Below are 23,916 nucleotides of genomic sequence, written 5' to 3' on the forward strand. Positions count from 1 at the left end.
CATGAATTAAGAACTTATGATTTGAAAACAAAGCTTCAAATTCACTGCTCCACCTGTTAGTTGTATAGCTTTGGGAAAGTGACTTTATCAGTTCTCTCATCTGTAAAATGGGTTAAAAACAATACCTACTGCATAGAGTCCTTGAGTGTATTAAATTAGGTAAACATCTCCATACAGTACCTGGCACATGGTAGGCTTTCAGGGAAAGTGACTAAGTATGGAGAAGTTAGAACAGATAAACACACAAACATTAACCAATCAGCATTACCATCATCATCAAAGGCTCACTACGTGCTCAGCCTTCTGTCACTAACTACTTGGGTACTTTATATCACTACTTTACTAAAATTTTCTTACTAGAACGGAAAGTGAATGTTTTAAAAGGCTGTCTCTGTTTGTTATACTAATAAATGGGAAAATACAAGCGAACAGGTCCAACATACCATCTTTTCCTTGGTATTTGTTTTCATTTGTTCTGGCTGACTGTGATTCAGTGCCATCTGGAGCCTAAAGATAGAAAATGGGCCATTTAGTCATCTCCAACTCACAACCAGAAAACTGGTATTGTAAATAATTCCATTACTAACCTTTAGAAATAAGAAATGTATTCAGAATTATAGCAATCACAGGGGAAAATGTACTATGGTTATAATCAATAAATATTCGATTACCCACAACTTGTAAGATACAATACTAAGCACCATGGGGAACATAAGGAATGTCAAGAATGTCCTTGCTATCAAGGAGGCCATTGTTTAGTTGAGGGGAAAAGACAAACAAACCAAAAAGCCAGTGATATCCATCAGCTGATGAGTACACAAACGAAATGGTCTATCCACAGGGTGGGATATTATTCGATGGAGTACCAATGCACGCTACAGCATAGATGAACCTTGAAAACATTGTGAAAGTTACCAGCCATAAAGGCCATATATTATATGATTCCATTTCTATGAAATATCCAGAAAAAGTAAACCAGAGAGACAGAAAACAGATAAGTGGTTGCCTAGGGGCAAAGAGGGAAATATAAGGAAAGACTGCTAAAGGTTATAAGCTTTCTTTGGGGAATGATGGAAATGTACTAAAATTGATGGTGTGATGGCTGCAAATATGTGACTATACTAAAAAGCACTGAATTGTAGACTTTACTAGTTTTTGGATGGATGGGATGGCATGTGCACTATATCTCAATAAGGCTATTATTATGAAACAAAATTACAGGTTGACAGGTGGGTAATAAAATAGAAATCTTCTAATTTATAAAGAGCTAGCGATAAATGTGAGATAAATTAAAACTAAATTACCAAACAGGTATTAAGAGAACAGATATTCACAGGAACCCCTTTTTTTAAGAGGTTGGGGCAGTGATATCTGAGGAATGCAGCCCTCCAAGGGCTTACGGACACAGTCAAACCTGCTGACCCTCCTCACCAGTGAGTGTGGCCAGGGCGGCTCCAGAAGCTGCTCAGAATCGGGAAGAGGGGTCCTGATTCTAGGAAAGACGTCTAAAAATAATCATTTGATCGGATTTTCATCTCTACACAAAAGAAGGTCGCCTTTGGGGTCACCCTCACCATACATTCCTCCTCAAGCTGTGAGCCAAGGAGCCTCCCTCCCTACAGGCTAAAGAAGAGTCTAGAAACGCACCGGGTCAGGTGCACTGAAACCGTTCCTGCAGGACTTAGAGGCGAGGGCACCCAGGAGAGTGTATGGCGATTCCCAAATCCCAGACGTGGGACGGGGTCATGGCCCACTCCAGTTCCCCTCAGGACTGGGCAATACCACCCCCCTCCCTCCGCCCACAAGCCCCCCCAGCACAGTGAACACAGTGAGTGATCCTAATCGTACATACGAACACACATTTTAGAGCATGTGGTCGGAATTGTTTTCCTCGGCAATTGAAGATGACAGTGCAGATGGTACTCATTTCTGTATTATGTTTCCTGGTGTCAGCAAGGGCTTCATGAGGAAGCATTTAAAATGGAAGAGCTGAACATGGACTTATTTGAGAACAGAGGGACCGAGGTGAAGATGGCTGGCTCACGTTTGCTTGAGGGGAGGAGGATATGGTTCTAATGGGCGGCAGTTTCAATTAAAGACATGCCGTGTAAGCAAGTTAATGTTATTTTAAATTACATGACTCCCTCAGATGATACAATCTACCAATTACCTTGAACTCAAACCATGTCATGTAGGCATTACCAGGGATTTGCTGAAAAATCCTGCTTCTGCCCTAGCCAGTTTGGCTCAGTAGATAGAGCGTCGGCCTGCAAACTAAAAGGTCCCAGGTTCAATTCCGGTCAAGGGCACATGCTCAGGTTGTGGGCTTGATCCTCAGTGGGGGACTTGCAGGAGGCAGCTGATCCATGATTCTCTCTCATTGAGGATGTTTCTATCTCTCTCCCTCTTCCTTCCTCTCTGAAAACAATAAAAATATATTAAAAAAAAAAATCCTGCTTCTAGCACCGAGCAGCAACAGCCTCTTGGAAACTGGCATGAATCCCACAGTATGTATTTTGCTCAGGCTCAGCTCTCTGTCCCCTCCCCCCTTTGACTTCCTCGTACTTTTGTTGGTGATACTATAGTTCCTTACCATTTATTTTTCTAAGAGCTGGAAACCTAGTTACGTTGTGCAATTCCAGTGGATGCCCCAAATAACCAGTGGGGGATAAGCAAGTGCTTGGCCGCCTCAGCCCCAAGACTCCTGCCTGGAACAATCCAGTGACCCCAAAACTGTAAAATGGACTGGATTTGCCTGGCTGGCGTGGCTCAGTGGTTGAGCGTCGACCTATGAGCCGGGAGATCAGGGTTTGATTCCCAGAGAGGACACATGCCTGGTTGTGGGCTCCATCCCCAGTGTGGGGCGTGCAGGAGGAGGCAGCTGGTCAACGGTTCGGTCTCATCATTGATGTTTCTATCTCTCCTTCTCCCTACCTCTCTGATATCAATAAAAGTATTTTTTTTAATTTTTTTTTTAAAAAAGGACTGGATTTGATTCACAATTGACCATGTAAATGGAGAAGAAATTTGCAGCTGTCAAAGATTTCTTAGAAGAATGAAATGTCTACCCAAAGCAAAAAACCTCTACATGACAGAAAACTACCTTAAATATAAGCCTTTTCATCCCCTCATGTCTATCAAGAATCAGAAATTTTTGTTAATTTTTATTTATAGTGTAAATAGTCTCAGGTTCTGATTACTTACTATCAGAAGCATGTATGGAAATCCAAATATAGCAGGAGGCATAGTGGTTAAAAACACATACTAGAGTCAAACAAATTTGGGTTTACTATCTACGGGACATTGAGCAAGTTACTTAAAGTTTATGAGCCTCAGCCGTAGAAGGAAAACGGTGAATTTATCCAAAAGACAGCTGTAAAGATAAATTAGTTAAGGCAAGGAAAGTAGTCAGCACAGTGAGTGTTCGGCAGTGGCAGCAATTATTATTGCTATTATTATCACTGCAATCATTGTTCACGATGCCTTTTGTTTGTGCTCATTCCAACCGCCCCACTGGGTTTTCTAGTCTGGAGCGATTCAGTGTCATTGAGAACAGGCATCATTTAGTTCAGTGACTTTTTTGGGGGCGGGCGGGGGGGAGAAGGGAGAAGCGGGTACTAAGACTTTCCTGATGAAAGAAGAACAGATATTATTTTCTACATAGTCCACCAACTGGCTGTTTTGCATAGCACTTCTCTAAGCAATGTACGTCTCCTACTTTACCATGTCTTCCCTGACATCTTTTCATTCACGAGTCCCACAGCTTCTACCAGACTCCAACAGCTTCCACCAATAAATTCATCACCTTGACAAATTTTTAATCAAAACTTCCATGTGCTGGGCACCGTGCTAAGGGCTAGCTACAAAAGGGAAGTTATTTCATATTTCGGGGTCCCCGCTTTCTAATTCCACTGCAGTTAGCTCCCTCACGCCTCACTTCCAATCATCATCAAATGAGTCTAGGAAAGAGCAAACATTCCTACAAGAGTTAACAGATGAGGGAGAATCCCCTGCCAACCTCCTATTTTTCTGTCAGTAACAATTAGTAGTCACGTTGCCTGGTGTGGGCGGGCGTGCAAGGCCACTCCTAATGCTCCAAGGACACCTCCCACAAGGATGATCAGACCGAATTGTAACTTGTTTAATTTTCTGCCCCATCAGCATTCACTCCTAGAAGAAGGACAGGGATCAAGTCCCCCTTGATCCCTGCCAACACAGAGCTCCCGTGCCTGGCATGCAATGTGCTCATTCTGTTTTCCATGATTTAAATTAAACTGGGTCGGTCTAGTTGATTCTAAGCAGTTTTTCCTTTGCTCTAACATAAAAACAAAACAACAACAAAAAACCAACACCACCTACTTTTTCCTTGGACTCTGCCTGTTGAGCAAATATGTCTCTGACGTCAGGAATGTGGTACTGTTTGTTCTTTTTCCTTAAGGTCTGGGAGACCGTCTCTACCCGTTTCTGAACAGCTGCTGCCTGGGTCCGGGTTAATGTTGATAGAAACACCATGCTTTCTTGGGGATCTCCAGCAGACTCTCCAAAGAGATTAGACAAACCAGCCTCCTTCAGCCACTCTTCTTCCAGCTCGCCCTCTGAGGCAGTAGAGAAAAATGATATTTATGATCCCAAAATATGAGAACTTGTATATTCTTTTAAGCTTTAAAAAAACCCAAAAACTCTTACTGAAACTATTCTATTGCAACTGAACCACAGTGCTAACAATCATTATCTGAAACTTGGACAACTGCCATAGACTCCAGCTACAAAGATATCAAGTTTTAGATCCATTTCATACATACTCAATTAAAAAATTTAAATGGCTTCACATGTAATTAACCTCCATAACTTCTCTCTGCAGATTAACTATGGGAAGATAATACTGTTCCTTTTCCAGAGAGGAGCAAGCAATGAAAATATAACATTTCCATCAAGGTATAGAAGGAAGTCAATACTGGGGATATCCATTAAAGCCCTGCTTCTTGGCTTAACTTCAGCACCACCCCCGAGGTCAATGCTAATTGATGGGAAGGTCTGTTTTCTCTGTTCACTGTTGCTGACAGGGAGTGTGACGAAGTAAAGAGCATCTGGACATCAGGGACCAATCCATTTCAAATTAAATTTTTAATTCCCCTAGTCAGCACATCAGACTCGTGTTTTCTACAAATTATATAAAAAAAAAGCACACTATTTTAAGAAGAAAACAAACAAACAAACAAAAATACCTTATAGGCAACAAATTACATAACTAGATCAACTTAAACCACTAAAAGCGGGATGTAAACAGTAACGCAAATATTGTCTGAGAGCTAAGAAAAACGACAGAAAAACAGAATAGATTCACACCGAACAAGAAGTGTATAGAGGAAAGTGAAAGACTGACTACTTGGGCCACAAAAAACCTGCATCCATACCTATGTCTGCACCTCAGTAGCCACATCACTTTGGACCAGTCACTTAGCCTCACGCTGACTCCGTTTTCTCATCTGTAACCTACAGCACAGCTGTCCTGGCTGCCTCCTAAGCAAACGTGAGAATGTTATATGGGACAAGCTTTGCAGGGCTCCATTGTAGCTTGTATCACATGATGTAGCACTGACTAGTTTCGCCTGTCTATCCTTCTACGCTATGTAAACTCCTTGAGGGTAGAAATCAGGTATTAATAACCTTGGCTTCAAGAAACATAATGTAATGCCAGACATTTTGCATGCCCAGCAACAAAAACTCTTTACTACTGACATTAAGTCAGCCGTTATTATTAATGCTGTTAAGGTAGAACTCAGGAAGGTGTATAAAACCAAATTGCCAGGGGAAAAGCTGATACTGCCATGATAAACGATATTACGATATTGAATCATTTGTTCCACTAAAAAGTAGAGGTAAAACTCAATTTAAAGTCAAAGAAAAGGGACGGGCATGTAAAAGCATTCCTAGTTTTTCTTGTTAATCACATAATGAACAACAATCTATGAATTCATTTTCATCTTGGAAAAAAGATGTGGAATCTCAGGAACAAAATAAACTGATGAACAAAATAGATCCAGAGACATGGAAGTATGGAACAGACTAATGAATTTCAGAGGGAGGCAGGGAGGGAGTGAACGGGAAGAGATTCATCAAAAATGTATATGCATATATGCATAACCCATAGACACAAACAATACTGCAGTGAAGGCCTGTCGGGGGTATGGGGGGGGGGGCGGGGGCTGGAGGCCCGGTGGAGGAGGTCAATGGGAGGAAGAAAGGGGACATTTGTAATACTTTTAATAATAAAAATAAAGTCTAAAAAAGAATTCTCTCACTGTAAAAAAAAAAAAATTGTTAAAAAGCTAATGACCCATGGGAATGTATCAGGCCTGAATGCTGTTTCCTGTAGAATGTTTTCTCCTTATTCAGCAGGTCAGAAAGGTTGAGATACTGTTATCACAAATAAGTCTGACTTTGCTGGTAAAGTGAGAAAAAAAAATGAAAGAAAACCCAAACAAAAGAATGAATGGATTATAATTTTCTTTTACAAATCTGAGAAATGTAAAGAAAAGTCTCCAATTTTTCTTTTAAAAATATTATTGGTAAATTTTTCAAGCAATATTATAACAAAGGCGAAAGACCTGTTAAGGTAGATTTCTCTGCTTAAACAAATCAATACTTAGTCATTTAGTTAAGAAGTCTTCCATTGAAAAGAAGATCACTATTAGTAGGTCATGAGGCACTGACTGTGGCTCTTACTTTTTTGGCATTTATATCAACTTATATACCAAAGGCATAGGTACTTACAAACTTATGGATGGCCCAAGGCATAGAAAAAAAACTTCTATATAATAGATGTCAAAATTGGACATTGAAACTTAATGACTGCTTGAATTTAAAAGATTAAAAGACGTAGTATGGTGTGTCGGTGTCCCTTGCACCAAAAGGTCGCAGGTTCGATTCCCAGTTAGGGCACATGCCCAGGTTGCCAGTTCAGTCCCCTATGGGGGTGCATACAGAGCAACCAATTGATGTTTCTCACATGGATTTTTCTTTCTCTCCCTCTCTCTTCTTCTCACTATAAAGTGAATAAAAACCTATTTCTAAAAATAGTGAGAAACTTAAGGAGGGGGAGTAAAGTTTTACATGTTTCTTTCAGAATATCAAGTGTAGTAATGGAGACTGTGGGAAATATGGCTGGAAAGAGACTTGAGAGAAATTATGGATCAAATATGAAAAAGAAACAAATACAGAGGCTAAAAAACAAACAAACAAACAACGCTAATTCCATCTTCCCCTGTCCAAATCTATGCTCTTAGTTTAGCTGGCTAAACCTATGGCATTGCATCCAATCTGGGGCACTATACTTTGAAAGGTAAGATGATCAGGACTAAGATAGACCCACAAGGAATAATTCATGTGAATCTCTTTTCCTTCTAGAAAGGACGTGGTGAGCAACAAAATAGCTATCTTCCAACATTGGAAAGGCTATCATGTAAAAATAGAATAGACTTGTTCTACTCTCCCAGAAAAGCAAAACTACAGCATGTGAGGCAAAGGGAGTATAGCAGATTGTAATCAATGAAATAGAGAACATCAAAACAACTCAAGCTGACTGACAGGAGGAAAGCAACACCACTGCAAAGCAGTGAGCTTTCCATGAGCATCTACCCTCACTACAAGCCATGTGACCATTTGGCGAGGATACCACAGAAGGAATTCAAAGGGAGGTTAGATGATTCCAGAGATCAAGTCTAACGTTAAAATTCTGTGACACAGTGAGCTCAGCCGACAAGATCGTGGCCTTATAAGCCGAAAGGAATTTACTGATGCCACTTGCATTTGGCAGCTGCATCCACAAATCTGTCACAGATGGTTAATTCTCAAGTGGAAAGGCAACCTGCATTATGTTTCTTGGGTTGCCCTCTCTTTAATTTTTTACTGTTGTCCTCCCCTTCCTTCCCATGTATTCTCCCATAAGTGCATATACAAACCAAAAAAGTTTTATTTAGTTTGTTATTACCATCAGGCTCTTTGACAACCACCACCTCTTGATCTTGTCTGTTCTCACTAGATTTCTTGATATTGTCTATTTCATTCCAATAGTCCTCCATAGATAGTTCATCCAAAGAATCTTGGGAATTCGATCGATCAAATGGAGGCTTCTCCTTCGTTTTTGTGGTTTCTTGGTTCATGGTGTACTGGCCATATCTGCGACTATAAATTCAAAAGAAAACATGGTTCATTTTAGTGCATGAGGAAGTAGTACAATTTCTTAAATACCATAGCACTGAGCTGAAAATTTGGAAACTCCTTAAATTCTCCTTAATAAAACCGGAGATATATATTTTGAAACTACTTATCGTGAGATGCTACTAATTATAATATGCTTGTAGAAGGAACTGTTTCATTCTTTACCTCCCCAAAAAAGTATGGTGAAGAACAAATAGCAATGTGAGAAATCATTTTTTTCATTTCCATTTCACTTAAATTATTTTGACTTCTTTATACCTGAAACTTTGTTCTTAGAAAACAACAGGTTAAATATTTACTAGAGGCTATTAGTTAATTAAATTGGAATTGAATTTGTACACAGTATTCATGTTTATCATTTATATCTGTCAACCAAACTTGGCCCACCTTTATGCAGCAAATATCTGAAATCAATTAATTAGGTACTATTTGAATTTACATTTTACTTTGGAACCAAAACATAAATAGAAGAATGACATATTAAGTTCATTTTTCTATAGAAAGCAACCTTTTTTAAAAAAAACATGGTTTTATTGATTTCAGGGACAGAGAGAAAGAAACATCAATTATGAGAGAGAATCATTGATTCCCTGCCTCTTGCACACTCAATCCTATTGGGGATTGAGCCAGAAACCCGGGCATGTGCCCTGACCAGGAATTGAACCATGACCTCCTGGTTCCTAGGTCAATGCTCAATCACTGAATCACACTGGCTAGGCTAGAAAGCAACTTTTTTGTACCCATTACTGATATGTATTTTTTAAAGTGGTGAAACTTCATTTTTTGGAAAAATTAACTTATGGGCAATTCTGAATGAATATCTAGGATTACCACTTAAACATTTATTTCAAATATCACCTATGGAGAAAAGGATAAATTGAATAAGTAAAGGTATTTTTATGACTTTAAGTTAACTATATTTTTCTTTATAATTCACATGTCACCTTCTACTAAAATTTAATTAAAGGACCTTATAATAAAAACCGACATATAACAGAAATTTTAAATTCTTGTTTCATACTACTTATATTGAGATAAAGGGACAAAGCTTAATTACTTAAAAGAGGAAAATTATCATTTATGGTGCCTGTCCTTTATATTCAATAATTTTTAAAAAGTACAATTTGAGTGGGGACAATAATTGGTAAACTGGTGTTCTGTTATTCTAATTTCATATTGCTCTTTTATCTTCCAAGAAGATGTTAGGAAGCAATACTTTGCTAGACTGGTTTTACTTACTGCACATACAGAAAATAAAAAGGAATCCAATAAAACGAAATTCTTTAATAGTGTGTGAACATTTTTACATTTAAACTGGCCTTTCCTATAATTATTTTAAACAGTCAGATTTAATACTACATAAGGGAGAGAGGGGTCACTAAACTCTAATCAAAGCTACACACCCATTAAATTTGAATGGTTTCTTAGAAAAAGTCAAAGAATTTAATTGCCTATTGATGCAAATAAATGCACTATAACTGACTACTTACATGTAATACGCTAATAGTCTAGTTTTACTCCTTGAGAGATGGTTCTCTCTGCCGTGATTATGCACTGGTTGCATTAATGAGTGAACAATCACTATAATCTCAGCTCAGAAGCCATGGAGGGCGGTGATGGATGAGTGTTAGGACGAGGGCCAACAGGAGGAAGTCTGGGCATGTTTTCTGTGAATCTCTTTCCTCCAGTCTCTATTGTCCATTGTTTGCCTCCCCCATCCCTTAATTCAAGGACCACTTCCTCCCTCCCTGCCCCAACCGTCCTGTTTACATCCCTGTACCCCAGCCTCTTCCCCTTCTCTCACCCACTGTTCCCACTTGAGAGTTCACACTGCTTCTTGAATGAAAATGTGAATGAGAAAGCTCTCTCATTCTCTTTAAAACAAATAATTGTTTTTAAATTTCTGTGATCATCAGCTGAACTCCTTTATGGGTCACTCATATTCCTTAATTCTGCTCCACTGAGGTAGCTAAAGGTAATTTACAGAATGTCTGCCACATTCACTTTGGGTTTATTTCATGTCCAATAGGGACCTTATCCTTGCTTTTGTTTTATCTTTCACTGTAACATAAGATTGTCTACCTTGCCCTAGCTGGCTTGGCTCAGTGGATAGAGCGTCAGCCTGCGGACTGAAGGGTCCCAGGTTCAATTCTGGCCAAGGGCACATGCCTGGGTTGCCGGCTCAATCTCTAGTGGGGTGTGTGCAGGAGGCAGCCGATCAATGATTCTCTCACATCATTGATGTTTCTATCTCTTTCTCCTTCTCCCTTCCTCTCTGAAACCAATAAAGAAATTAAAAAAAAAAAAAAAGATTGTCTACCTTATTCCTATCTTCTACAACCCTTAGCACATGGGAGACTACAAGTACTGTGGAATGTGTGAAGTATAATGACTAATGCCAAATAATTTGGTTTATCTGCTCACAGGAAGGAGGTGCGGTTGAACTTAAACTACATTAAGTCTCGTTCCTGAAAGAATGTGTTTATTCTGGCAAGAACTTTCCAGTAAATTTCCATTAAGATAGCATGTGCAGAAAAATGCAAGAGCATTGAGCAACAGCATTGTTACATAAATACACCTTCTATATCAAGCCCTGCTTTCACAACAGACACTACGCAAAAATCTAATCGCTTAGTGCTGATGAATCCACTCAATATTTGGACTTTAATAAGATTCAAAAGCTGAATAGGTTTGCTGTGAAAACCTGAAGAAGATACTGAGTCATGGAAAGATTGATTTTTTTTAATCATTGGTAAATGTTACAAGAAAACCTTTTTTTTTTTTTTTTTAATAATAGAGGATGCAGAGTAGGGAGGAGATAAGACGACCCTCCATAGTCATGTCAGCACGCCATGCATTTTATATTTTCTCTAAAAATGTAACTGAGCATTCTTTAATTACTATTTTCATCAATAAACATGTCATGTCACTTCTTTTCTTTTCAGAATATACTCTACTTTTGAACTCCAGGCGGGCAATGACTAAAAGTCTGGCCCTTCTTAAAACTGTCCTGGTAAGAGGGCCAGTTAACTAGTTTTCTCTCCTCTGTGTTTAGAAGTGTGTAATATGATACCACCTTCATTCTGCAAATTGGGTTCAAGAACATAAAAAAGAATCTGCTACATATAATGAAGTACAGAGCAAAAATACTTTATATTTCCAAAAGATCCAAGCCAGCACATGGTGCTGAAATCGAAGAAACACAGCCTGTACCTCAGGCAACTACCAATCACCCCCAAAAATTGTTCTACATTCTATCTCCCTCACTCCCCCTCCAGAATCCTATGTGCTAATCCCATGGCCACTCTTCAAACACTCTCATTTCTCATCTTTGACAACTACCGACAAAACTAGACACCATCCTTAAAAAAAAGTTGATTCCTAGGTAACTGCAAGAGTCATGATCTTGTGCAACTAGCATTCCAACACATCACAGTATTATCACTTTGTCCCTTCTCCAAGGGCACTGTCACCAGCAAATGCTAACTTTATAGACCCTAATTCAGGAAATGCTCTTTCTTTTTCATCTTGATAGCAGGATCCCATTCTGTGTTTATTAAAAAATAAGGCTTTAGCCCTACACAGTGTTGCCTGCTGGTTAGAACATTAGCCCAGACAGAAAGGTCATGGGTTCCATTAACGGCCAAGGGCACATAGCTGGGTTGTAGATTCCATTCCTGGCAACCAATAGATGGTGTGTGTCTACCAATCGATGTGTATCTCTCACATCGATTTCTTCTCTCTCTCTCTCTCTCTCTCTCTCTCTCTCCTCACCCCTTCCACTCTCTCTAAAAATTCAATGGTAAAAAATATCCATTGTGGCGCTTTTTGCCCCTGTATTTTTCCCCAGCTATATTTTCTCCTATTTTTCCTGTGATATTTTTCACCCGATCAGTGAATTTCGAATGAACCGATATTATTCAAAGTATTAGGAATGCCTGTTATTTATTTTGTCTCAGAGAATAGTAAACTGGTCTGACACAAAATGCTCTTCACAAGGAGGCGGAGGTTGCCAGGCAATACACTGTGCTCTAGTGGATGAAAACAAGCCAGTCGGTAAGTCATCCCAGTACCAACACAGTCAGCGAAAGGACATGGAAACATGGGGCTGGGAGTCCTAAGTACCGAATGGCTCCAGCTCTACTTACCCATCTCTATGATTTGGGAAAATCACTTAACTTCTCTCATCCTGACTTTCCCCATCGATAAAATGGGAAGAGTACCAATAACCTGACTGCTTTGCTTGTTGAGTTATCAAGTGAGAATTCCTCCTGAAGTGCCTCGTAAGTAACCATGAAGAGGGCACTTAAGTTAGCATCAGTGCTAACATCTGATTTAAACTGCTAACTCCATATAACTGCCCTCCCACTGTTTAATAAGGTCACCTGTGCCCTCTTCAAAGGTTCAGACTTACTTATCCTCCAGGACAGCCATTCTTAAACCTTATAAGGACTCCACACTAAAAAAATGTAAAGTAACCCCAAAGAGCATTGACTTATATAAGTTACACCTATTGATAGGTATACCATTAGATATTAAAATGGAAAAATTAAATACTAATTTATTCAATAACAAACATCTTAACTTTTTTTAAAAATCTATATTATTCCATACAAAAATATATATATAGTGAGATGAGTAGCATTGTTTCACATTTTTGAAACTGTCTTTAATGTCTGGTTTAATAGAAGACATCTGGATTTTCACATCTGCTTCTGCATTCGATCTTTGCCATATTGCATGTCATGTAGCCTCTGCCAAACTCCACTGTATTCTTATGAGAGAAGGAGAGTGAGAAGGGCCAATAATGCCTTGGTGTTGCTATGAAAATCGTTTTGATCTCCTAGACCCCTGAACGGGTCTTGAGACCCTAAGGTGTCCCTGGACCACACTTTGAAAACTGCTGCTCTAGGAGTTCTCAAAAAACAACACCTAATGCACTTCTAAAAAGCACTTTTTAAATCTGTGGGTAACACTCCAGAAAGCCTTACTGAAAGAAACAGACATGCTTTCCTAGTGACTCTTGACCCACTTCTTTGTTTATTTTAGCTTCGTTTTACAGCCTTTCATCAAAACTGGGACTTATTCCAATGCTATATCCATATTTAACTTATACTACAATGAGAAATAATAAAAACGTCATTGAAAACCCCTGCCTTGCCAATGTCTTTTATCATGTGCTTTTATCCATCCAGTATAAGAGGAAGAAGTTCTCTCTAAACTTCTCCTTTTGGCCAGGGCATCTGAAAATGTGTATTTTCTTTAATGCTCCTTTGTCATCCAAACCTCTTCATACAACCACCTCAAGGAATGTATTTGGAGTTATGACATTTCTTTGAGCCATCTGGCCCAGCCCCTGCTTTTTGTATGTATCCACTCTATCAAGAGGCCTGTTGCTATACTTCATAGCCAGCCTGGCTCCTGGATCTGCCTCTTCCAGAGGCATTTCTGTGACCCACAGTCTGCTTTCTTGAAGTCCTTTGATGCTAAGACTTGGTTTTGTTTGTTTTCCTACAAGATCCTTTCTTAAAGAGATACTTTCTTTCATGCTCCTCATCCTACATTTATTTCCAGTGCAGGAAAAGAAGTTATTGGGTTGGGAGATGAAGACTGAAAAAGATATTGTTTTGTTCTGTCCTGGTTTTAATGTGAAAATTTTTTTTTCTTATTCAGATCATGACTTATCATCAACCATAAGGACCAAGTATATTTTATTTTATTTTATTTTATCTTTAAATTCTTTAAGGACCAAGTATATTTTAAATAAAGTCATATTTATTGACATGTACACTTTAGAATGATATTGGACCCAAGAGAGTTAAACAGATCCCATCATTTTCTAAGTGAGATAATGAGGCTCCAGGGTTAAATTTTCCCCAAAGTCACCGCCAAAGTGATGGTAGATCCAAGATTAGAGTCTGCATTTCTTCTTCAGTGGTCGTACCAAACAGACTAGAAAGGGGAGAATTTAATTTTTTCTTTTTGCATTAGATGCTCCAATCTCTCTGGTCTGTATCTCACAAAAAAAAACCAGAGTGATCCTGTTGACAGGCCATAATTAATGCTTTTAAAGGACCACTGCACTTATCTGGAGAAAAATACATTTAACCATCATACCATACCTCTTTAAAATGCATAGAAACCTTTTCCAATGCATTTTCTAAGACATGGTTTGTTCACACTGGAGTATAACTTCAATATACCAGTTTTTTTTTTTTTAAACTGTTTTGAAGATGTTTAAAATTTTTTAAATATCTTAAAAATTCACTCTGCTTTTCCATCTACATTATCTTTATGCTGGAGGGGGGGAAAAAACTGATGTGTAGATTTTTCTTTTTCATTTTGGCAGGGATATTAAAGAAGTAATCACTGCCATGAAGGGATGGTGCCGCTATTAATACTCTGTAATAGCCCTGTCCATCAGAATACACTGAATTTGAATGACTATGAGGAGCTGCAGCCTATGAATGACCCAAGTCATTTTTCCCCCTTGGAAGTGAATGCCTACTATTGTTTAGCTGAAAGCAGTAATTATTAGAAGTGGCTCTGACAACCAGGAAGAAAGAGCTGACAAAGCCTGGAGGTAGTAAGAAGTTGATTAGAAAGCAGTGTCACACTGGCCTCTCCTCACACCCAGGCAGCCTTCAGAAACTCGGGAAAGGATTCCACATCTCTTCTCTCCCACCCAATTGCTATAGTTTAAAAAAATATAATCTTACTTTTACTTTTTGCATACATTACCCCTTTGATTTGGAGGGGACAATACAACTTATTCATTATTGCTTTCAGCTTTCTTTTTCTTTAAAAATAAAAGTCACTCTAGCACTTAATAGTTGTTCAAAGTGTCCACCCAATTTTGACACACAGCAAAACAATGAGTAAATGAACTGATTATCCTCTTAAAAACGTAACATTGCAGAAGCGAAACTGACAGAAGCAGCCCATTAGTGACCCTGTTGAGAGATAGCTTTGATAACTTGGCATTATCCCTCTTACAGAAAACTATGGCAAAACCAATTTATATGAGAACATCACCAAAACAGGGATATAGGCAGTGAGCACCACCCAAGTCTATTAGCAAGAAATAAGGCAAGGTACAAGACGGAAAGGCATATGGGAGAGTCAGTTGGAGTCAAGGCAGGGAAACACTCCCTTCCCATTTAGAAATAGACACAGGGTACATAAAGGGGAAATTATGGGCTATCACTGGCCACCAGACATAGGTCTTTCCTGCTTTAAAGCTCTAGTTCTGGGTAGAAGTGAGATCCCCTTTGTTCCCCAAATCTCTCTCATGAGGCCGTTCCTTCCTCTTCAGTTGGGGATCTGAATGTTAAGTCTCCTGCCAAAACAAAGGATGAAAGTATCTGCAATGGGGCTTTGACATACTAAATAAAAGGTCAAGATCTTGGAACACTGGTTCAGAGCGTAAGCGATTGTGTTTGCATATGCACTTCGATCATCTATCACACTCTTTTCCGGTTGGCGAGGTGGGGCGGGGGCGGGGGGGTGGGGGGGGCGGCATAAGGAACCATGAGCAGCAAAGTTTCCGGGACACCCTCTATGACAGTGGTTCTCAACCTTCCTAATGCCGCGACCCTTTAATACAGTTCCTCATGTTATGGTGACCCCCAATTTCATTGTTACAAATTGAACATAATTAAAGCATAATGATTAATCACAAAACAGTATGTAATTATATATGTGTTTTCCGATGGTCTTAGGTGATTCCTGTGAAAGGGTCATTTGACCCCCAAAGGGATCGTGACCCACAGGTTGAGAACCACTACTCTAAGAGCTGGTCCTGCAGGGGAACCAGTGCAAGCTCTGGAAGTTTTTTGGACACTGAGGACTGCAGATCAGCTTGAAGAACTATGAACCTCAGAAGGACAAACACTTCTCGGGCACTATCTGGCTTAGGTCCATTCCCCACCCCAAATCCTCTGTATGTTCCAGGGGAGCGGCAGCACTGTGAGGGGGCCAGGCCATCAATATCCCCACATGGACAGTGAGGGGCTGAAGAAACTCAACAAGAATAAGAAACTGGTCAAGAAGCTAGCAAAGAAGTATGATGTCTTTTTGGTTTCAGAGTCTCTAATCAATCAGATCTCATGAATTCCTGGGCCCAGATCTGAATAACCTTGGTATGCTCTCATCCTTGCTGACTCACAGCAGGAACATGGTGGCCAACTCAATGGAATAAAATCCACGATCGCGTTCCAGATGAAGAAGGTGCTGTATCAGGCAGTGGCCATTGGCCACGTGAAAATGATAGATGATGAGCTTGTGTACAACATTCACATAGTGGTCAATTTCCTGGTGTCGTTGCTCAAAAAGAACTAGCAGAATTTCCAGGCTTTATACATCAAGAACACCATGGGCAAGGCCCAGCAACTGCACTGAGGCACTGCTTAATGAACCACACTGCAGTAATTATCAATCACCAGCAATTGTATCCACCCCCCATGCTGTACTGAGAAGACGGAGGGAAGCTACATAGTCAGGAATTGGGACCATTGGGCCGGGATATAGAACCGGGAACCCAACTAGGTGAAGTTACTAACTTATTAACTGGGCATGTGTAGGAGACATAAGCTTTAAAATGTATGGATATTGCTAAGATGGGCAGCTTGTAGATAACCAATCAGGAGCTAGCAAGGCTGTCTCCACCCCCTAAATTAAAAGTACACTTGTTTCCTCTTCCCCCTCCCCATTCCCCCCGCCCCCAAAGCACAGTGGATACCTGACATTCCTGTTATGGGGGAGCACATCTCTGTGCCCATGTGGCTTATGGCCATGCGGGCCTCACACATGGACTTGAATTAGCTTGGACACTAAACTACTCCTGACTGTAATATGGAAAGGAAGCTCTGGACACTGACCTGCTCCCGGAACCCCAGCTGCACCTTTTCCAGGACTGGCTTCTCCCAATAAACTTTGGTTCCATTAACTGTTTTTGTCCTTGACTTCATTCAAGACAAGGACTTGGACTCAACACCCTACATTTTGGTATCAGTACCTCCCAGTTCATCTCCAAACTCTTTCCATTTCTTGCTCTGGTCAGTTAGAGAGCTACCTGGAGACTAGACACCAGCAGCTACTTTGCATTCCAAGCTTGGGCTCTCCAGGTGGATCTGTGTACAGTTGTCATTACTTAATTTCATAACCTGGTACCTTTCTTCATGGGCCCAGAATAAAGAAAGACATTTCCTCCCTTCTTCTGTCTCTCCATAGCCCTCACCACATCCTGTGCTCATATTCACACTTGTCTCTCCACCCCGAAATCATGTGTTCCTTGGGGCTGGTGTTTTTCATATGGTATCCCCAGACTCAGCAAAGGTCTTGCCACAACAGATGCTTGGGGACTGCTCAATTAATCATTGCTGCCTTTAAAACAACAACCTTCACTTAATTTCTAACGTTTTTTGTTGTTGTTGTTTTGTTTTTAATTTACTTGCACAAAATTATAAAAGAATAATACAGGAACATGAAAAATAGACAGTAAAGAAATCAATCATCAGGAACCCCTAAAAGGTCATTGATAAGTAATTGTTCAATGCATCTGTAACTCCTGAGCGCTTAGTTTGAAAGCAAACTTCCTTATCAGGGAGTAGAAAAATACAAAAGAAAGGGCTGATTTCATATCAGATTGTATCTAATATTAAGTCACAAACAAGCACTGGCATACAGTTTGTTAAGATGAATTCCCTGGTTCCATCGGGTCAACTCAATCTCCAAAACAAATTTTAAACTCTTTGTTGGATGCCTACTATATATTGAGCACCTTACCTGAGATGTCTATTCAACCAAGCTATTCCAATGTTTACCAGGAGGTAGACCATAGATGACACTAACACCAGGTACAGGTGGAATTTTCCAGTTCCTCACTGAACTAGTGGCTCAGACAACTGTCCAGCATGGGCCTCTGGGTCATGACCTCTCCTTTAGGATCACCTCTAACACGCTTCAGGCCCTGCTGTGGTATACCATTCCTTCCTCAGTAAAATTTCACTTCCTCTCTCACTGCCACGACTACCCCTTCGCCTCCACCTCGTCCCCTGCTCAATCATTTCCATAGGTTCAGACCAGTAATTGGAGGTTGCCTCCCTAATCCATCCTGAGATCCTCCACTCTCCCTGCAGTTTCCCACAGTCCTCCTGGGTTTGCACTCACTGATCCATTAGTAAGGTTGTTCTTTCCTGAGCTGGAGTCCAGCTTCCTCATCACAACTGGCTATACCTGGTTCTTGTTTCACAAAGTCATCAGGCTTCAAAGGTAGTAGTTATCAGCATCCAAAATTTTTGCCAAGCTTTTATCCATTTACTTTTATTGCTCCTGACAAGTCACATTTTTTGCCTTTTCCATTGCAATCTGTGCTCCTCTGCTCTTCCTGAGGAATCAAAGTTCTCAACACGTTTTCAGAGGTGAAGTGAAGAAAAGGATTCACTGATGAAGACCAAGAGTCTTTCCATCTTCTCTGAACCCATATTTGAACCCATCGTTCCAAGTCCCGTGTCATACCTTCTAATAGTTTGGAATCTCATTATTACAATTTACCAATATGCCTTAGACACACATTAATATAAACAGATAAATTTTTGCCCACCGGTGTGCAACTCTCTCACATACTAAATGTAACATACTTCAAGATCTGGGACCCAGAATAGATGTTTAACTGTTGGCCAGGAATTTCATTTGAGGTGCTGACTGAATACAAGTTGACAAATTACAATTTTCTGACATCCCCCCCCCCACCAGTTCATGAAGTTGCTATTGATTCATAGTGTCTGCTATCACATGGGTTCTAACAGAATATTTGTCGATATCACACACAAAATATAAACATATCTTTTAACTTAATTTTGGAATAGTACTGGGTATAATAATGGTTTTACTTATTTCCTATGGGCAAATTTCTTGCCATTTCATAAGACTCTTATATACATACTAACACCAACTTTTCTATGCTAATAAAAACATGGACAACAGGCAAAATTATCCTTTTGGTAATAACTAAAAAATCCTTTTGGTAATAACTAAAGCTAAGTAAGTGCTCATATTATGGAAGAGATGGGGGCATTATTACCAGACTCTTCTTAGTTCTTTGTGACTATTTATTGCAATAAGCAGAGAAATCATCCCCCATATCAGTGAGGCTATAGAGGCATAAAAACAACCTTCCACCAGCCAGATTAACAGTGGAAGACAACATTAAAAGTGAAAGGATATCTGTGTTTCAAGGATATTAATGAAAAGAGAGAAGATGTTTAAACACTAGAGGCCCAGTGCATGAAATTCATGCACTAGGGGTGGGGGGGTTGTCCTTCAGCACAGCCTGCACCCTCTCCAATCTGGGACCCCTCAGGGGATGTTCGACTGCTGGTTTAGGCCCCACAGGATCGGGCCTAAACCGGCAGTCAGACATCCCTCTCACAATCCAGGATTGCTGGCTCCTAACTGCTCACCTACCTTCCTGCCAGCCTGATTACCCCCTAACCACTCCCCTGCCAGCCTGATCGATGCCTAACTGTTCCCCTGCCAGCCTGGTTGCCCCTAACTGCCCTCCCCTGCAGGCCTGGTTGCCCCCAACTGCCCTCCCCTTCTGGCTTGGTTGCCCCTAACTTCCCTCCCCTCCTGGCCTGATCGCCCATAACTGCCCTCCCCAGCCAGCCATCTTGTGACTGTGGGCACCGCCATCTTTGAGGGCATGGCAGTGAATTAGCATATTTCCTCCTTATTGGCTTTGGGCGCCACCATCTTTGCAGCCTGCTGCTCAGTCGTTTGGTCGTTCCTCACTAACCCCCTGCTGGCCTGTTGGCCCCACACAGCCTGTTCAGTCGTCTGTTCGGTTGTGATGGTCACTTAGACTTCTATATAGATAGATTATTTCAAAGTAATGCCAGTGAATATAACAGTAAAACAATTGGAAGCAGCAACGACAGCCTGGCAAGTCCTGGGTAGAAAAAGAGAAAGCTGTTTCACGTGGACTGCAAAGTGTAATTCCATGGAGAGCTCCACATGACTTTCAAATACTATAACGCTCCACCGATAAGGACTGAAGGCCAGGGAGCATTTTATAGGCCAGGTGCTAAAAGTCAGCTCTATGGAGAAGATGGAGAGGGTGGGGAAATAATTTCCAGCTAATCAAATGATTTAGTCAAGCTTAGAAACAATTCACCCATAATATTTTCCTCTACATGTCTTTAGCAAGTCACTAACAAAGTACAATATGTGAATATTACAGGATAGTTTTTTCCTTTTTAAATGAGATTATCTAAGGCTGCTTTTTTGCTTTGTTTCAGAATCTGAGCTGACCCAACACAAGACAGATGGGAATGCAAGTAGCCTAAAAGATACATGAAATAGAAAAAAAGAATGTGGGAAACTAAAGGCAATTTCCAATTGAAAAATACTGCTTGTGGGTGAGGACTTCAAGCTTAACATTTGAAGGGGAAAACAAAACAAAATAAAAATCCCACAAAAACATGTGTTTTCGCCAAAAGTCAGACTCTCTGCTCAGAGGATAGGACCAGGGCTCACAAGGCAGTGACCACGAGGCATGGGCAAGGGTTATATGGAAAGAAATCGTGAAAACCTGCAGTGGGTGAGGAAGCAAATGCAGACAGCAAAGGAAAAATAATTTAATAAGTAAAGATAACTAAGGCAATCCCTTAGCATTACCACATACTCTAGCACAGTCATGAACACATGGAGCTCTGGCAAATGCCACCCACAGCCAATCAAGTTCCAGAAGGATTCAATCTCCCAAACCGGAAGGTTCTGTAACTGTCCCAGTTTAATTCCTATCCGGGTCACCTTAGGAACCCTTAAGTCTCGGGCTCACCACCAAGCTTATGCTAGCCTATTGTTCACCTGCTGCTTACATGGGACAGCAAAATTCTCATGTATCCAGAAGCAATAGGGCATTTGGTCCCAAAATGCCATTCCATGTGGGAATTGAAACAGGCTAAGAAGTCCACATGCAGTTAATGACCTTGAGCGTTTCCTCCCTATCCACAGCCAAGGCTATTAGCACTCTATAAAAAGCCAATGCTTAATCAATAGCCAACTCAAAGATTTCCACCTCCAGTCATCCTCTGCCATACCTCTAGTTCTCTCCTCCCTTTCCATTGCTCCATACCTTGATTCTCCTTTCTGCCCATTACCCACCAAAGAAACAATCCAGGTTGTTTGATTTTTTTTTTTTTTTTTCCCTTAACAAAACCTGCTGGATCACCTTTCTGAGCCCCACATTCTGCACTGGCCCAGACTACTGGGACCTCACATTCCAGGTAGTTCTGATCCCCCTACCTTTCTCCTTACCAGCAAAGACACATGGAAGAAAGAACTGTTGTCTCAGGAAGCTAACACTGCAGGAAATATCAGCCAATGGGCTGCTGAAAAGAGAAGAGAGCCTCTAGAAACAAGAACAGAGTCTAAATTTAAATTCTAAAAGGAGAAGGTGAAAGGATTAGGAGAATGTGGTACCCCGGGGCAGAAGGCCACATTTCTGCAGTGGGTACCAAAGCCATGGTAATCAGGGGGTGATGGCATCAAAGATGAACTTCCTTTACTGTTTTGCCAGGATAACTCTTCAGAAAGACCCAGACTGTCAGATACTTTACAGTAAAGACCCAAGACTAAAACCTTTTTTCTTTTCTTTGTTTTCTTGTTTGTTTTTTTAACTTTAATGTTTGAGAGCTAACTATTAAGGGTCCCCATCTCATAAAGGACTTTAGTTATCTGCTGAAGCTGGTTCTATAAAGTAAAATACATAACTTTTATATTTGTGAAACTCTTAAGTATATGCCAACCAATCTAAAACAGGAATGTTAATTTCTTAGTCCAATAGCTTTGTGAATAGAAAGTTTCACTGAACAACAATCTCCACATGTATTCATTTGTCTTCCTCCTTTATGGATGTTGGTCAAAATGCTGTCAGTTTTGTTTTTGAAAATCATTGTGGTTATGGTTTCACAATCAAATGAATCCACATAAGGAAGTATATTTTCCATTTCAGGTAATGAAGCGGACACTGGAAAGACCCCAGGAGTTGGAGTGCACTCAATGCATCAATGTTTTGGTGGAATGATGCTATGGAGCTTGGGTTCTTGTTTGTTAATAATAAACGGATAACTAAGTTGTGATTCATACATTCATTCAACAAATATTGACTCCTCATTAACTGTGAGGTACTAAACGTGCTGATGTCCAAGGTCCAAAGAAGCACTGGTCTTCACCTCTGATCCCCGGAAGTCCATATTGTAATGGAGATAAATCATGTAGGAAAATAACAATACATGGCAGCACTGGCTTCATGCTACGTGGGTGGTACAGACAGCAGGCGCTACAGTGCTCACTTCCACTGAAACAGAGGCAGGCACAGATGCCAGAAAGTGTGACAAATGTTTGCAGCCCCGTGAGAGGTTTAGAAGGGAGATTGCAGGCCCTTGCTATACCTCATCCTAATTTTATAAAGCTCTCTCCAGAGCCAACACTGTCTTCCTGTTATTTGATTCAGCTTTACTTTACTCTAATTTAAGTCCATTTCCTCTGAGCAAATAAAGGATTAATCAGCGTTCTATTTATGTCAACCCCTTTGCTGGGAAGAGCTTTAAGTCAGTTCTTTGCTATACCTTGAATTGGCCAATGACTATCAGTCCTTTATGTTTCCTTCTATATTTTACAAAGTGGTGTCTTGGAAATATAGACTAATATGGAGATATATATATATATATATATATATATATATATATATATATATATATATATATCTCCTATGAGTACACACTCTTAATAGCATCTGAATTATGAGGAACTACCTATAGGTAACAGCATATAATCCTTGGTGTGAAAATTTTCCCTTTGGGTCTTTTTTGGATTGGCTCTGCAAGTGAACCATCCAGGCTGATGTTCGTTTTAAAAACAAGTACCTGTTTAGGCCCTCGTGGGTGGTCCTTGGCACAGACACCAAAGTTAGAAACCTAATCATAAATGCTTTTCTTTCCTCACTAAAGAAGTGAGCACTATTATTGTTTCCTATGGTTCTGCCTTCTTTTTAAAAAAGCCTTTGCCGATCATTTGCATTAATATTATGCTAATAAAAGTAAGGGGATGCTAACTAATTCAGTCTCTTCAGTAGCAACTAAGGATCAGAGACAGAGAGAGAGAGGGAGAGAGGGGCAATTTACATATTTTCATGATTGGAGTGAATTGGCGTTTAAATACTTGTCACCATTTCTGAAGAATAATAATACATGTTGGGCTAGCCTGGGCAGAAGTAATTTCTCCAGTGGAACCATCTAAAGCCCTACTATTTCAAGAGACATTCTGTTTCTGAGTATGCATCTCAGATGACAAGGATGAGCATTCAAACACAGGGCAGCCATCTGCATCATAAATAGATTTCAGTTCCTCCCTGCAAAAGGAATTCATTTACTGCTGAAGGCCATTCACTTTCACTTCTGAGTGCTTATTCCTCAAAAAGCTTCCAAGTATTGTGAGAACAATGATTAAAAGAAGATCTTTCCATCTGCACTGCATTAGGCTACAAGACAGCCCCTCCTGCAAAACTAGCTTTGCATAATTCATTGTGCCATTTTACACTCTAATCAGTGAATGGCAATAAGCTATGAAGTGAGTACAGAGGAGGAAAAGAAAGACCAACACTTACTGGCTGGCTACCTTCTAGGTGCTCAC

The 23,916-nt window shown here is 40.2% G+C and overlaps 1 protein-coding gene and 1 pseudogene across 3 annotated transcripts in view; one reads left to right on the plus strand and one right to left on the minus strand.

Annotated features, from left to right (window-relative positions):
• The window catches only part of ARHGAP18 (Rho GTPase activating protein 18), a 169,122-nt gene that overhangs the window by 52,129 nt on the left and 93,077 nt on the right, over window positions 1-23,916 (minus strand). For all 3 annotated transcript variants that reach the window (XM_059700296.1, XM_059700295.1, XM_059700297.1), the window contains exons 2-4: window positions 7,991-8,184; window positions 4,360-4,595; window positions 444-507 (exon numbers count right to left, since the gene is read on the minus strand). In XM_059700296.1, the coding sequence (XP_059556279.1) occupies window positions 444-507; window positions 4,360-4,595; window positions 7,991-8,184 (494 nt within the window). The remainder of the gene's footprint in view (window positions 1-443; window positions 508-4,359; window positions 4,596-7,990; window positions 8,185-23,916) is intronic.
• LOC132236597 (large ribosomal subunit protein uL1-like) lies at window positions 11,198-16,714 on the plus strand (annotated as a pseudogene).

The sequence above is a fragment of the Myotis daubentonii genome, chromosome 6 (assembly GCF_963259705.1).
Source record: "Myotis daubentonii chromosome 6, mMyoDau2.1, whole genome shotgun sequence".
Lineage (NCBI taxonomy): Eukaryota > Metazoa > Chordata > Mammalia > Chiroptera > Vespertilionidae > Myotis > Myotis daubentonii.